This window comes from Camelus ferus, chromosome 13 (genome assembly GCF_009834535.1).
Source record: "Camelus ferus isolate YT-003-E chromosome 13, BCGSAC_Cfer_1.0, whole genome shotgun sequence".
In the NCBI taxonomy this organism is placed as follows: Eukaryota; Metazoa; Chordata; class Mammalia; order Artiodactyla; family Camelidae; genus Camelus; species Camelus ferus.
In genome coordinates this window covers 7,162,649-7,177,209 of record NC_045708.1, presented here as the reverse complement: position 1 = coordinate 7,177,209, position 14,561 = coordinate 7,162,649, and the positions used below count along the sequence as shown (strand labels likewise).

General features: G+C 58.3%; 1 protein-coding gene across 1 annotated transcript in view; it reads left to right on the top strand.

The window, feature by feature from the left end:
- CASZ1 (castor zinc finger 1) overlaps nucleotides 1–14,561 on the top strand; it is a 57,086-nt gene that overhangs the window by 33,510 nt on the left and 9,015 nt on the right. Inside the window, 12 exon segments of the mRNA XM_032495166.1 lie at nucleotides 926–994; nucleotides 2,530–2,620; nucleotides 3,363–3,527; nucleotides 4,510–4,682; nucleotides 4,940–5,787; nucleotides 8,346–8,481; nucleotides 8,719–8,782; nucleotides 10,087–10,241; nucleotides 10,380–10,449; nucleotides 10,451–10,503; nucleotides 11,457–11,795; nucleotides 13,295–13,493. Of these exon segments, the coding sequence (XP_032351057.1) occupies nucleotides 926–994; nucleotides 2,530–2,620; nucleotides 3,363–3,527; nucleotides 4,510–4,682; nucleotides 4,940–5,787; nucleotides 8,346–8,481; nucleotides 8,719–8,782; nucleotides 10,087–10,241; nucleotides 10,380–10,449; nucleotides 10,451–10,503; nucleotides 11,457–11,795; nucleotides 13,295–13,493 (2,362 nt within the window).

The window sequence follows — 14,561 nt, the reverse complement described above, 5'->3', positions numbered from 1 at the left end:
CATTAAGGTATGTGTGTTGCTTTTTACACGTGGTGCTATTGCACACTTGATAGACTACGGTGTAGCATAAACATAACTTTTCTATGCTCTGGGAAAACAAAAAATGCACATGACTCACTTTATTGCAATACTCACTTTATTGCAATGATCTGGAGCCAAACCTGCAACATCGCTGAGGTCTGCCTGTACTTCTGTACATGTGCTCATCTGCTAACACACGCACTGCATAGTCCTGGTACCCCCATCTGCCCATGACTTCCTCTGCCTGCCACCCCGAGGGCCAGTTGCAGGCTTGTGGTTGGCTGGGAAAGCCCTACTCTGGGTTGGGGGTTCTGGGGTCCAAGCTGGTGGCCATGGCTCCCAGGTTCAGAGCCTGGGCCATGGGAAGGCAGCAAGAGAAGGTAGGAGGCTGGGGTGGGGTGGGCACACCCAGCGTGAAGCCCTGGGCAGTGGTAAAATGATTGTGGGGCTAAGCAAGACCCTTCCCCCTGGAGGCAGGGCGAGAAACCGGGAGCAGATTTAGGGAGCTGCCCTCTGCATGGGGGGAGCTTTTCCAACCACTCAGCCGTACTTGCTTGGTGCTGTTCTTGCCTTCTCCCCTGGGGTCCCCTGGTACCCACTCTGTGCAGCCTCCTGACTCCCTGTGTACAAGGGGGCATCAGGCCCCAGCTTCCCAGGCTTCCTACCCGGTTGGACTCTAGGCCAGGCCCGTGCCCACAGCCCTGCCCTGGCCGAAGGTGGGCTAACTGAACCTGTGCCTGTCTTCTGCGAGAAGACTTTTCCAGTCCCACCCTGAGTGCCCGGAACACTACAGAGTGAGGAAGAGAAGGGTCAGGGCCTCCGGGCAGGGAGCTGCCCCCAGACACTCCTGGGGCATGAGGCCACCCGTCTGCTAACCAGCTGTGCCCTGTGTGTCTCTCACCAGGAACGGATTGCCCACAGATAAACCATCTGTCACCGAAGATGTAAACATTTACCAGAAATATATTGCCAGGTAGGCTTCTGGGGAGGAGACTGCCATGAAGAGAAGGTGGGGTGAGGGCAGGAATGCCTGGGGACTGTGGGGCCATATGTCCATCTGACTGCTAGTGCCAAGGTGCCTGCTGCCTCCCCAGCCCCACACACTCCTGCTCTCAGACTCCCCCGAGGGACTACCCTCTGCCCCGTCTCAGAGCCCCCGCCCCCTTAATGTGGTCCAGGCCATATGCCCATAAGCAGTTTATGCCCCAGGCAGAGCTGGGGTACCCAAAAGGGCCCAATAGATGGGTGGGGTGCAGGCCAGTGTGGAACAGTCAGGGATGAGGAGGGGTGAGGGCAGCTGTCCTCGCTGGTGGGGCCTCAGTGTGCTCCCCTGGGGTCAGGCCTTCATCCTCACTCCCTGGCTCTAGACCTGCCCCTTTACATCCTTAAGGAAGTGGGATTGGCGGGTGAAGAACCTTCCCCTCATCAGACTCCCCCAGATCAGACCCCTGGCGACCAGCACCTGGAGGGGCAGCACGTGGCAGGGGCTGTGCCCTGAGAGCCGTCTTTCTGCTGACCTTCCACCTTCTCCCCGTCCTGCTGTGCGTCTCCCGTCCCCGTCCCTCCCTGTCTTTCCAGCTCTGCTCTGCTCTGTTATTATTATTATCATTATTATTAGTGCTTCAGCAGATGGTCCTTTTGGCAGCTTCAGCTTAAATATTTATTTGCCAGTGATTCTCCCCCTTACAAGGGGGTTTCTGTCTCCTCTCTCCCTCAGTCTCACACCATCCTTGGTGGGGCAGGCAGGTGGAGCCCACCACCTTGTCCACGGTTGTCAAGGTGTGCTCTCCCTGGGTGGCCATCATCCAGGCTGTCAGAACCACACCCCGGTGGCTTCAGGGCCTGGAGGAGGCACGGGTTTTCTGGGAGGCGGGCCGTGGCCAGGCAGCATGGGGCTCCCGGCCACGGAGTTGACGGAGAGCGTGCTCCTTGCTATGAGAAGCCAAACAGATGCTGTGCTTTAAAAATTCATAACTCTGGACTGTTTCAAGTGTCAGGAAAGCCCAGGACAGAGAGAGCCCTTTAATACTTCTCAGCAACAGAGCCCTGGGCTGGCCCAGCTGGGGTCCCTAGCACCAGCGCTGGGTGGGGAGGGGGTGGGCAGCACCTGCAGAAATGGCAGGTGGGCCACCTGGGGGCTCCTGCCTTCACCTTCTCACCCCGGCCCAGTCCAGGTCCCTTCCTCTGTCTCTGCTCTGACTTCTGACTTGGCCCGGCTTCCTCCTCCCACCTTGTGCCAAGCCCACCTGGCACTCACGCCCAGGGCAGATAAGGATGGCCTGCCACTCGGTGGGTCTAGGATTCCCAGCAGGCCCAGTCACTCGCCCAGCATTCTCAGCCTCTACTGCTTCACCTCAGGGGATCACCTCTGCCCCTGCACATCTCCATACGGGGCCCAGGCAGCAGCACTTCTCTAGACCACGGGCACAGACTCTCCTTGGCCACTTCGGCTGAGGACCCTGGAGCTGGCCTCCAGAGAGGCCTGAGTCCGCCCCCTCTTCTCTGTAGGTTCTCAGGCAGTCAGCACTGTGGCCACATCCACTGCGCCTACCAGTACCGCGAGCACTACCACTGCCTCGACCCCGAGTGCAACTACCAGGTATGTCCGCAGGCACCAGCCCTGCGCCTGCGCCGGCATCACGGCCAAGGGGCCTTTTCAAAGTAGGACGGGGTTGCTCCATCCTGCTCGGGCCACTTGAACCTAACTCGGGCAGGCAAAGAGCCCAGAAAAACTACCAGCCTGTCCATGTTCCCAGATTGCTGCCCACAGGCATCTAGTAGGATCTGGAGCCACCTGCATCCCAGCGAGAACAGTTCGAGCTCCCATTCATTGAGTCCGCCGTGCACCAAGGACTGTGCCAGACAGCCTGGGCACCTGACCTAGCTGATTCTTCCCAGTGGCCTTGAGAGCCTGGTATTACTGTGCCGTCTTATAGATGATTATGTTGAGGTTCAGATAGATTGTCCCTTATGTTCAAAGCCACCCTCTGGTAAGTACAGAGCTAGTGAACGAGAGGGGTGTTCCCTGTGTCTCGCCAGGGAACCCAGCCTGGCAGAGCCCGTAGGTGGCACTAGACATAATGACTTGTCACCTTTCAGAGCCCCTACCTTCAAGGCCTGGCCCAATTCATCCTTTCTGCTTCTGAGCATAACTACTGGGAAGCTGTAGGTCAGGGAAGGGTCCGTGTTTCTGGGACCTTTGGACTTACTCCCTCCGCATCCAGTTTGCTGACCTTGGGGCCGTCTAGGCTACCTTGACCCCAAAGAGGGTTATTGATAAGGAGGCCTGAGGGCCGTGGGGCCAGGCCCAGCCTCCTGCCCACCCGGCCCTCTCCCGGCAGAGGTTCACAAGCAAGCAGGACGTGATCCGGCACTACAACATGCACAAGAAGCGGGACAACTCCCTGCAGCACGGCTTCATGCGCTTCAGCCCGCTGGACGACTGCAGTGTCTACTACCACGGCTGCCACCTCAACGGGAAGAGCACCCACTACCACTGCATGCAGGTGCCCCGCCCTCCTCGGCCCGCTCCGCCCCCGCCCAGAGGGCAGGGGCCCCGGCTCCCCCCCCCCCCCCCCCGTCCCTTCCCAGGGCTGGGCAGCCAGAGGAGGGCGTCCTGGGGGCTCAGGCTTGGGCAGTGTCTGGTGGGCCAGGGTGGGGCCTTCCCCATGGCCATACTTGGTGCGGGTGAAATTCAGCGAGCTGTTTATACAGACCGACATTTTTTAGGCTTTAACACCAAGAGCAGTATTGCAAATGATTCCTGAGGAGGTTTTTGTTTAATTCTTTGTTTTAATGCCACGCAGAGTCTGGGCTTTTTCAAGGTGTCAGGTCCAGGGGGAGCAACTTTGGGTTGCAAATAGCAGCGGGAGCGCCTCCCCCGGTATTTGTCAGGGGGTTGTTATGGCCTCTGTGAAACAACCTGGCCCAGGAGCAGAGGGGGGCTCGCTCCCTGGGCGCTGAGATGGTGCAGATGCTGGCACGGCCCAGCCCTCAAGAGTGCTCAGATTCCACTGGTTTTTACTCAATATGGCAACACTGCCTGCCTTGGCCCAGCTCGGGTGGGGTAGGGAGGGCCCTGTGCCAGGAACCGTCCGCCAGTCAAGTCCCTGGGCTAAAGGTGACTGCCAGGCCCCAGGGTCCAGCCCTGCTCACCCTCGGGGGGTTTAGAGGTAGAGCCACAGACTGGGAACTCCAGAGCCACCTCCTACAGGACGAGGCTCCCAGTCCCATGTTGGGGAGACACACAGGAATCTCTGAAGACAGCTTGACACCCAGCACGGGCCAGCCCTAGGGGCCTGCGGGGTCATTAGAGATTTTCTTCTGCGGTTCCTACATTATCTTTCTCAGTCCCACCAGTTGGATGTTTATAGGTGCCAAAGCTCCCCTGAGCAGGGTCAGTGGCCCGAGACCCTGCGGCCCCAGCTGCACCCAGCAGAACAGCCGCTCTGGCCTCAGCTCCCCTGACTGCCATTCTGGTCCCGGCAGGTGGGCTGTAACAAGGTGTACACGAGCACATCGGACGTGATGACCCACGAGAACTTCCATAAGAAGAACACCCAGCTTATCAACGATGGCTTCCAGCGCTTCCGGGCCACTGAGGACTGTGGCACGGCCGACTGCCAGTTCTACGGGCAGAAGACCACACACTTCCACTGCAGGTGAGCGGGAGGCGGCAGGGAGGTTCTTGTCTTGGGGAGGGATGGAAAGCAGGGAACCAGGTCAGAGGGTGGCTCAAGGGCCCTGCCTCCTCAGGGGAGCAGGAATAGGAGTGGAGGGCTGCTCAGAGGCCCCACCTTAGTGTCCAGCCTGGTCTTCCACCCGGAGGCCCATCCCTCCCAGGGCCGCAGTGGGAGCAGGGCAGGGCCTTCTCCGGGCCCCACGAGGCCCCATTACAGGCTTCCGTTGTCCCGTCCAGGCGCCCCGGCTGCACATTCACCTTCAAGAACAAGTGTGACATTGAGAAGCACAAGAGCTACCACATCAAGGACGACGCCTACGCCAAGGATGGCTTCAAGAAGTTCTACAAGTACGAGGAGTGCAAGTACGAGGGCTGCGTGTACAGCAAGGCCACCAACCACTTCCACTGCATCCGCGCCGGCTGCGGCTTCACCTTCACCTCCACCAGCCAGATGACCTCGCACAAACGCAAGCACGAGCGCCGGCACATCCGCTCCTCGGGCTCGGGCGTGCTGGGGCTGCCGGCCTCGCTGCTGGGCGCGAAGGACACGGAGCACGAGGAGTCCAGCAACGACGACCTGGTCGACTTCTCTGCCTTGAGCAGCAAGAACTCCAGCCTGAGCGCCTCCCCCACCAGCCAGCAGTCCTCTGCCTCCCTGGCCGCTGCCACTGCCACCTCGGAGGCTGTGCCCAGCGCCACCAAGCCTCCCAACAGCAAGATCTCGGGGCTGCTGGCCCAGGGCCTGCCTGGTTCCATCCCCCTGGCGCTGGCCCTCTCCAACTCTGGCCTGCCCACCGCTGCGCCCTACTTCCCCATCCTTCCGGGCCGGGGCAGTGCCTCCCTGCCTGTGGGTGCCCCCAGCCTCATGGGTACCATGTCATCTGGGACAGCAGCCTCAGTCACCCCTGACACGCCCTCTCTGGCTGCCTCAGGAGCTGGTGACTCGGCCCCGGCAGCAGCTGCCTCTGTCCCGGTGCCCCCGGCCTCCATCATGGAGAGGATCTCTGCGAGCAAGGGCCTCATCTCGCCCATGATGGCCAGGCTGGCAGCGGCTGCCCTCAAGCCCTCTGCCACCTTTGACCCAGGTGAGCAGCCTGGGCACTGCCCAGGAATCGAGTACCTCTCGGACCCCAGGAGCTCCCTGGTCTCAGTGCAGAGCAGAGCAGGGCAGGGGATGTTTGGCAGAGGTGTCTTTCTACTCCTTGCCCCCCTCTTTGCCTGGTCTCTGCCTCCATCCTGTTTATTTCCTATTTGGGGGCCCTCTTTCTGGCCTGCCCACCCCAGGCAGCTCTTGCTTCTCTTTGTCTGTCTGTGAAATGGGGACAATAATCCCTGCCTCATGGGGCACCTGTGCATTCCAGGGCACCTGCTAGCTCCCCTGCCCCCGTCTTCCCCCTGCCATGTCACAAGTCCAGCCCCTGGTGGGAGCAGTCCCAGAGCTTCCCTGGGTCCTCCTCCAGGTGGCTGGGAGGGGACGTGAGTCCAGCCCAGTGGCAAGGCGGCCACACTACAAGGGTGCTCAGGGGAATCATGCCGGGATTCACCCTCAAGGCCAAGGGCGCCCTTCCCAGGCTCTCCCTCGTAATCTCCTGTCCAGTAGCACTTTGTGTGCTAGTGGAAATGTGCTGCTTTGCACTGTCCGATATGGTAGCCACTGGTCACATGGCTGTTGAGTGCTTGAAATTGGCTAGTGTGACCCAGGAACTGGATTTCAATTGGCATTTCTTTAACTTGAGCCACACCTGGCCAGTGGCTTGCCATGTTGACGTCGCATCTCTGTCCTCCCTCTGGCTCGTCATGGGGAGCAGTTCTCCTTTCTCTCAAATTTTCTGCTCTTTAAAAAAATTTTCTACTCTTTCTCTGGATTGTTTTTGGCTTTTATGTCTACCTCGCTCCTGTCTCTCTGTGTTCCCCCATCTGGATAATAAGCATTAGTTGAATCCTTAAGAAGAGTTCGGTTCTCGTCTGGGATGTGGCTCACTTCATTCATTCATTCATTCATTCATCAACCACTAGTGCTTGCTAAGGGCAGCTTGCTGGAGAGCCAGGCACTGGGCTGGTGCTGGAGACATGGCAGGGAAGATGACAGTCAAAGTCCTGCCTGTGGAGCTGATGGAACAGTGTGAGGGGGTCCCCAAATACAACCCTTAGGAGGTGGCCCCCAAATACAACCCTTAGGAGGTGGCCCCCAAATACAACCCTTAGGAGGTGGCCCCCAGATACAACCCTTAGGAGGTGGCCCCCAGATACAACCCTTAGGAGGTGGCCCCCAGATACAACCCTTAGGAGGTGGCCCCCAGATACAACCCTTAGGAGGTGGCCCCCAGATACAACCCTTAGGAGGTGGCCCCCAGATACAACCCTTAGGAGGTGGCCAAGCTGAGACTTGACCCCAGCAGTCTGGCACTTGAGCCCATGAGACTGTCTCGAGATCTGCCAAGACTGAGGGTCCCTGCAGCCCAGCCCAGGTCTCTGCCCAGGCTCTCCAGAGAGACCAGTGCTTGGCAGGAGGATCTGGGGACCTTGGGCAAGTGATTTTGGGGAGCTCCTGGTGAGTTCTGAAAACTATCATGTTCCCAGTGGGACACCCCTGTCAGCTGGCAGCTTGGAATGACCCACCTTCCATTCCAAGTGTGGTAGAGACCAGCAGGGCTGCCCAGGGCCAGGTGCCTGCAGGCTGGGGCAGAGCCCTCTCCAGGGCTACCCTGGGCTCAGTGGCCAGACTGTCAAGTACTTTCTTTTCATTAGAAAAAGCTTTTTTCCCGAAAAGAAAGGTCAAGTGAAGGGGAGGGCACTATTTTCCTTTATTTTTTAATAAAATGCCACTTGCTGTCTGTGAAGCAGCTCTCTGTCAGCTGCAGTGCCTTGGGGCAAATTAATATTTCAGTCACTTGGGGATTGTGGGGGAAGGCTCGGTGGACCTGGTCCTGTCAGCAACTTCTTTTGCCCTGTTCTGCTTGGCCTCCTGAATCCTCTGCCCACCCGACTCCAGCCTTTCCCCGCTATGCCCACACCCCGCCGGCTCCCCCCACCCCACTCGGGTCCAGCCCAGCCTGGCCAGGGTGGGCCTCATATCCCTGCCCTGGACAGCTTGACGGGCGAGGTCACATAGTTTGAACCGCTCTGATTGGCTGTCAGCTTCCATAGCCCTGACACAGCAGATGCCCCTCCTGGGCATGCTCAGTGGAAGGCAGGGCCGTCGCCCCGGCAACAGTGGGGACGGGACCTGCAGAGGGGGCGCAGCTCCCAGTCTAGATCTGCCACTTTCCCTCAGCATTAACAGAGTCTTTAATAGAAGCCTAAGCGGCAGCCCCGCAAATTGACTGTGACAGTCGGTGGAGAAAATGAAGGGCCCCCACCCCCGCCCCAGCCCCCTCCCCAGCCTCCCGCCCTTCTCCTCCAGGAGGCCCTGAGCCAGGACAACTTTGACATAATTTTGCAATAATTATCACTTGAAGAATTGCCACACAGGGGGAAGCGTCACAAGTGATCATGTCAGTGGGGAGAACCGCTGACCAGCAGCCAGGGCTCCCCAGGGGCCCCAGCCCACCCAGCCCGCTGCCCTCCCTCTGGGCGGTTCCGGTTTGTGCCCACGTGGAGCCCTCGGTCCCTCTAACACCATCTTCCCTCCCCTCCCCTGTAGGAAATGGGCAGCAGGCCACCCCTGCCAGGTTCCCCCCAGCCCAGGTGAAGCAGGAGCCTGGTGAGAGTGCTGGCGCCCCAGGTCCCCACGAGGCCTCCCAGGACCGCAGTTTAGACCTGACCCTGAAGGAGCCCAGGTGAGGCGAGGCTCAGACCGCCCAGCTCTGCGCCCCTGCAGGAGGCTCTGCAGACGGCACCCTCAGAGCCAGACTCCGCGGGGCCAGGGGCCAACCCCTACTGACAAGGGGTCAGCCTCCTGCCCGGGCAGACACAGCAGGCGGGGCCGGAGCCACAGGGGCCGGTTGGGAGGGGTGAGTCTCTGGGCTCAGTCCCACGTACATCTGAGCTAAAGCCCCTTGGTTTGTGTGTTCCAGTAATGAATCAAATGGCCACGCAGTCCCGGCAAATTCATCTCTTTTATCCTCGCTTATGAATAAGGTAAGAACCATCCATCACACGCCTCCCATTCCCCCGCCCTGAGAAATTAAAGCTGTGCTGGGGGGTGGGGGGGATGTGTTTGTTTTTTAATGTTTTGCCTCTAATAAGATGAGTTTGTACCATTTAAATTTTGAGGCCATTTTTCATCGGATATAATTTCAGAGCCACTGCTTACAAATTAATTTAATGAACTGGCTGAAGAAATATATTCCAGCCTCTGACACCCTTTTTTTCCCTTCAAACGGAGGGCTCCAAAAGCTTTTCCAGAGCCCTCTAACTTCTTTCGCTCTTAGTTATTAATTTTATTTATTTTATATATTTTTTGTTTGTTTAAAAAGGTGGTGGGGGAACTAAAGTGGGAGCGAAGCATCAATTCACACTTTTCGGGTTGAGTAATGGTCTCGGACGCTTTCGCAGAGGTCGCTCCAGAATATTTATTTTAAATAATGCAGGGTCTTTGTAAATTATACATCATCTCAAATATATTTTCCCCCTTCACATGATAAATTTGACTACAGCAAGATTAATTTGGTTACTGTACACGAGTGACTGTCGAGGAGGGAGCTGGGCCTGGACCGGACCTCGCCGGGTGGGGGTCTGGCTGGGCCCTTTTCGGGTAGGAGCCTCCCGCTGGCCTCTGCCCCGAGCCCTGCCCTCCGCCTTCTCTGCCTCCCCTGCTTGCTCTCTTGCTCCCCTTTTCCGTTCTTGGGTCACTGCCCCCTGCACCCCCTTGTTCCTTCTTGTCAGAGCCCTGACACCCGACACCCAGCGTGGGCTCCCCCGCCCAGTTCCCCCCTCTCCCTGCAGCAGTGAGCCTGTCTGGATCTCACCCTGTGAGCCTCCCTCCCTCCCTGCTCCTCCTTTGTGTGCCTTCTCTTGTTCTCAAGGAATTCGTGGGGGTTCCCCCCATCCCTCCTCCTCCTGCACTTCTTTTGAAAACCTGGCAGGAAAATAACCAGGGAGCCTCGAAGTCTGGGGAAAGCTGGGCCGGAGTGTGTGCCCTGAGTCTCGGCCTCAGATTGAGTGATGGCTCCCTAGGAGCACAGGGTCTGTGTCGAGGAGCCTGGGCAGCTCCACAGGGCCAGGGAGGTGCTGCAGCCTGCCCATGGCAGCATCCATTCAGAGAGGGCTCTTCTGTAGCCAAAGCCGCGTGGGGTCGGGCCTCCTCTCCTGGCTGCCAGCGCCGTGATGCTCTGGTCAGTTGTGAGAGGTCTGAGCAGCCAAGAGCTGCTGCTGCTCCCAGGGCAGTCAGGTCAGTGTCCAGAGGTTCCTTAGCCTGAAGCATGGGCCTGTCCTCCTCACAGATGTCTCAGGGCAACCCCAACCTTGGCAGCCTGTTGAACATCAAGACGGAAGCGGAGGGGAGCCCCGCCGGGGAGTCCTCGCCCTTCCTGGGCAAGGCCGTGAAGGCATTGGTTCAGGAGAAGCTATCAGAGCCCTGGAAGGTGTACCTTCGCAGGTGAGGGGCTTGCGGGGCGAGCAAGGGAGAGGGAAGAGCCATGCCCACCCGTCCTGGTGGCCAGTGTCCAGCCCCACCTCCCACCCAGGCCTCACCAGAGCCCCAGGGTCTCCTCTAAGCCGCCGGCTCCTCTGCCAGGTTTGGTACCAAGGACTTCTGCGACGCCCAGTGTGATTTCCTTCACAAGGCCCACTTCCACTGCGTGGTAGGAGGAGTGCGGCGCGCTTTTCAGCACCCTGGACGGGGCCATCAAGCATGCCAAGTGAGTAGGGGTCACCAGGGGCCCCTTTATACATAGCCCCATTCGTCCTAGCCTGGCTCTGGGCTGGGTGGGGCTGGGGGGCTGCACAGACCTCTAACCACCTTCCAGGCAGGACCCATGTGCAGTTCTGACCAGACCTCAGGAGCTGCGCTGGCTTCTCAGAAGATGCTGCCTGGAAAAAGACAGGCTCCCCCAACCTTCCACCGGCTCAGCCCCCAGCCAGGTCCCCTGAGCCCACCCAGGCTCCTCCGTGAGCAACAGCTGCATCTGTACCCAGCCCAGTGCAGCCGTCAACCCTCCCACAGGTGCTCCCTGCAGAGTCAGCTGGAGAGACCAGCTCTGACCCACACAGGGACCCTAGGTGAAGGCCTTTCCAAGGCACAGTACTGCATTTGTTTATTCTCTTTGACTAAAAATAATGAAATTAATTTGTAAAATTCATTGAGCTGCAAAGCAGCAAGCCCAGCCGCCTGTTGTAATTGAACCCAGAACTTGTAAACATTTAAAACAGATCTCCACTGCTCTCTAAGCCCTGGGTCAGGCTCTCCTCACTGCGTAGGCAGCCCCTGCTGCCGGTCTGCAGAAGAGCAGTCTTTGAATCCTGAGACACACCTTTATATCTTAGAACACGTTCTGGAAGGAAGGTTGGGCTTCAGGAGCCAGAGCCTGCTGTCCCCCACCCCATTCTGAGTAGGGAGGAGCCAGGGACAGCACATTTGGAAGGTCACAAGTAGGAAGGTGTAGTTAGGGCAGAGCCAGGAGCCCAAGTTCAAGATCAGAGGACACTGTAGTTTGCTCTCAGTCCTTCCCTCCTGGTGGGAGGCCTTTGGCACCTGGCGCTGAAGGTCACGGGGCCCCTGGGCTGGGGTTGGGGTCATAGGCAGGCAGGCAGGCATGACAGGGAAGGGCTCTCTCCACTCCCCACCTGAGACCCCCTCTTCTGCCTCTCGCAGCTTCCACTTCCGGACGGAGGGAGGAACAGTGAAAGGAAATGCAGAGGCTTCCTTCCCGGCCTCGGCTGCTGAGACCAAATCTTCCTTGGCCCCCTCATCCCCTCCAGCACCTCCCGTCACCACGGCCGCTGTTTCCTCCCTGGAGGGGCCCACTCCCAGCCCGGCTGCTGTGCCCTCCACCCCCACCCTCCTCGCCTGGAAGCAGCTGGCTTCCACCATACCCCAGATGCCTCAGATTCCAGCATCAGTGCCTCACCTGCCCACTTCGCCCTTGGCAACGACTTCTCTAGAAAACGCCAAGCCCCAGGTCAAACCCGGATTCCTCCAGTTCCAGGAGAAGTGAGTCCCTCGATGAGCCGGGAGTCCTGTGTCCCTGTGTGTCTCGGGAGTAGGTGCTAGCAAGGGCAGCTGAGGCGGCCCTGCTCCTCACCGTGTGGTAGCCCTGGCTGTCCCCAGCTTCTCTGGGACATGGTCATCGGGCCACGTCCTTCTAGCCAAAGATGCTGCTGCTCAGACCTCACTGCCTGTTCCCAGAGCAGGCGGCCGGGGGTGGGAGAGATGGTGGAGGTAGCGGCCACTGTTCCGGAGAGGCCAGTGGCGATGCTGTGAGGACCACCAGCCTGGGTGGGCTGGGAATGGTGGTCGTTGCCTGGCAAAGAGGGCTGTGTCTCCCTCCAGGCCTTCTTGGCTCATGCCCATGGCTGAGTCTCTGCAGGGCAAGCAAAGTCATAGGTGGGTAGCGAGGGGCCAGGTCCCCCTCCACCCACCTGCACAAGGGTCTGAGCTCTCAGGGGTGAAAGGGACCTTCCTCACTGGATGGTGGTGGCTCCTTGCGGCGAGAACGGTGACTCTGTATCATTATGTGTGCGGCTTCCTGTTCTCAATAAAAGTAATAAATTGGACATGAACACACACCACCTGAGTGGCAGCTGTCCTCCCTCTCTGAGCACCTGGGGCTGGGCCCACGGCATGGAAGGGGACCTGTGCTCCTCTCTGTCCCTTTCCCAACGTCCCTTCCTCTATTCACCTCCCCAAAGTGGCAGCCCTCTTAGTTTCCTGGACTTAGAGTTCCCACCCCAGGTCCGATGTCAGGGGTGGCTGCGTTGCCAGCCAGAGCAGAAGGCTGCATGGAGCACCCTCCTACCTGCGTGCAGCCTGGGAGGCGGGGCTCCAGGGCGGGGGCTGCCGCTCACAGGGCAGGCCAGCCACCAGGGCTTGCCCAGCACCCCTCATCATCCCACCACTCAGCTGGCTTGTGAGGTTCTGAGTGGGTAGTGGCCCCGAGCCCCGAGCCGTCCCTGGAAGCCCCAGCAGCTGTGAGCCTCAGCAGAACCTGGCACGCTGGGCAGCTGTTCCCACTGGCCCGTGGTAGCAAAGCTTCCTGGTAGGGCTGCCCACCCGTCTGCACCTGTCAGTCAGCTACAGCCAGGGCAGTGCCCGTGCCACATCAGCCAGGCCCTCCCTGGCATCCCGCCAGGGCTGGCAGCACCATCCCTCATTTTCATATCCAAGAAGTGATTGCAGCCGTCCTTATCTCTAATCCTGAGGTGCGGCCATGGAAACTACGTGTCCCAGCATGCTGTGCTCTGGGCAGCCTACATACTGCAATCCTTTATGCACCATCAGAGCTCTAAAAAGAAGGCAAGAAGGCATGCTGGGATCTGTAGTCTCCTCTGGCTGAATCATCCTGTTGAGCTGAAGGGCAGCCCAGGGGCCATTCCTCTTGATTGCACCGCGGGGGCCTGGGGAGTGGAACCCCAACATGAGCAAGTGTCAGGACATCAGCGGGGTGGGCACCAGGAATGCCAATGACCTTCTGGGCCGTGGTTTCATTCCAGCGATCCTTGCCTCGCAACGGACTGCAAGTATGCCAACAAGTTCCACTTCCACTGTCTCTTTGGGAACTGCAAGTACGTCTGCAAAACCTCTGGCAAGGCCGAGTCCCACTGCCTGGACCACATCAACCCAAACAACAACCTGGTGAACGTGCGAGACCAGTTTGCTTACTACTCCCTGCAGTGCCTCTGTCCCAACCAGGTCAGCAAGGTGGGCGGGGCGGGGCCGGGGGTGGGAGCAGGGAGGCACAGGGCCCAGGACTAGATCCTCCTGGCAGGGACGCCGTTTCTCACACCCTTTTTAAAACTGACTTCCTCCAAGTTCTGGGAAGGACACTGCCCCTGGGCCTGTGAAGACCCCCGGACAGGAGTTCTGATTGTTCTCAGTTGGTGAGGTCTGTCATTTCATCCTAACCCTCAGTGATGACTACATGCTGGGCAGCTTCTGTGCATTTGGCATCATTCTGCCCATCCTGGAAGAGCTATGCTCCCTTTCCCCAGAGGCCTACAGTATTAACATAGGCCCATTGGACAGATAAGAGATTGAACTGTCTGTGCCCCAGACAGGAAGGGCAGATCAGATTGACTATAAACATAAAAGCCTACCCCCAAAATTTGTGGGGGCTGCCTGGCAGTGTATTTAGGAGCCTGAGCCTAGATCTGGGCACACAGAGAGGAATGCTTAGATAGATTAGTGATGTCTGCCTAGATCTGGGCACACAGGAGTGCTTGGATAGATCAGTGATCTCTGGCTAGGTCTAGGCATACAGAGAGGAGTGCTTGGATAGATTAGTTTTTTCTGCCTAGGTCTGAGCGGACACAGAGGAGTGCTTGGATAGATTAGTGATGTCTGCCTAGATCTGGGCACACAGGAGTGCTTGGATAGATTAGTGATGTCTGCCTAGGTCTGGGTACACTGAGAAGAGTGCTCAGATAGATTAGTGATGTCTGCCTGGGTCTGGGCACACTAAGAGTGCTCAGATAGATCAGTGATGTCTGCCTAGGTCTGGGCACACTGAGAGGAGTGCTTGAATAGATTAGTGATGTCTGCAGTGGATGTAGGAATAGGTATGAATACCAGGTAGGATGTTTCAGTCAAATGACAAAGGGGACATATTTTTATGTCCCTGTCACACTTTTTAACATGTGAAAGGTCTTTACACAATTGTGTTTTCTGATTCTGAGCATGGAAGTACACACATATGCAAAGGGCCTGCCAGCAGCTCAGAGGCCTGGGGTAGGTGGGAACTTACAGAAGTCACCTGCCTGT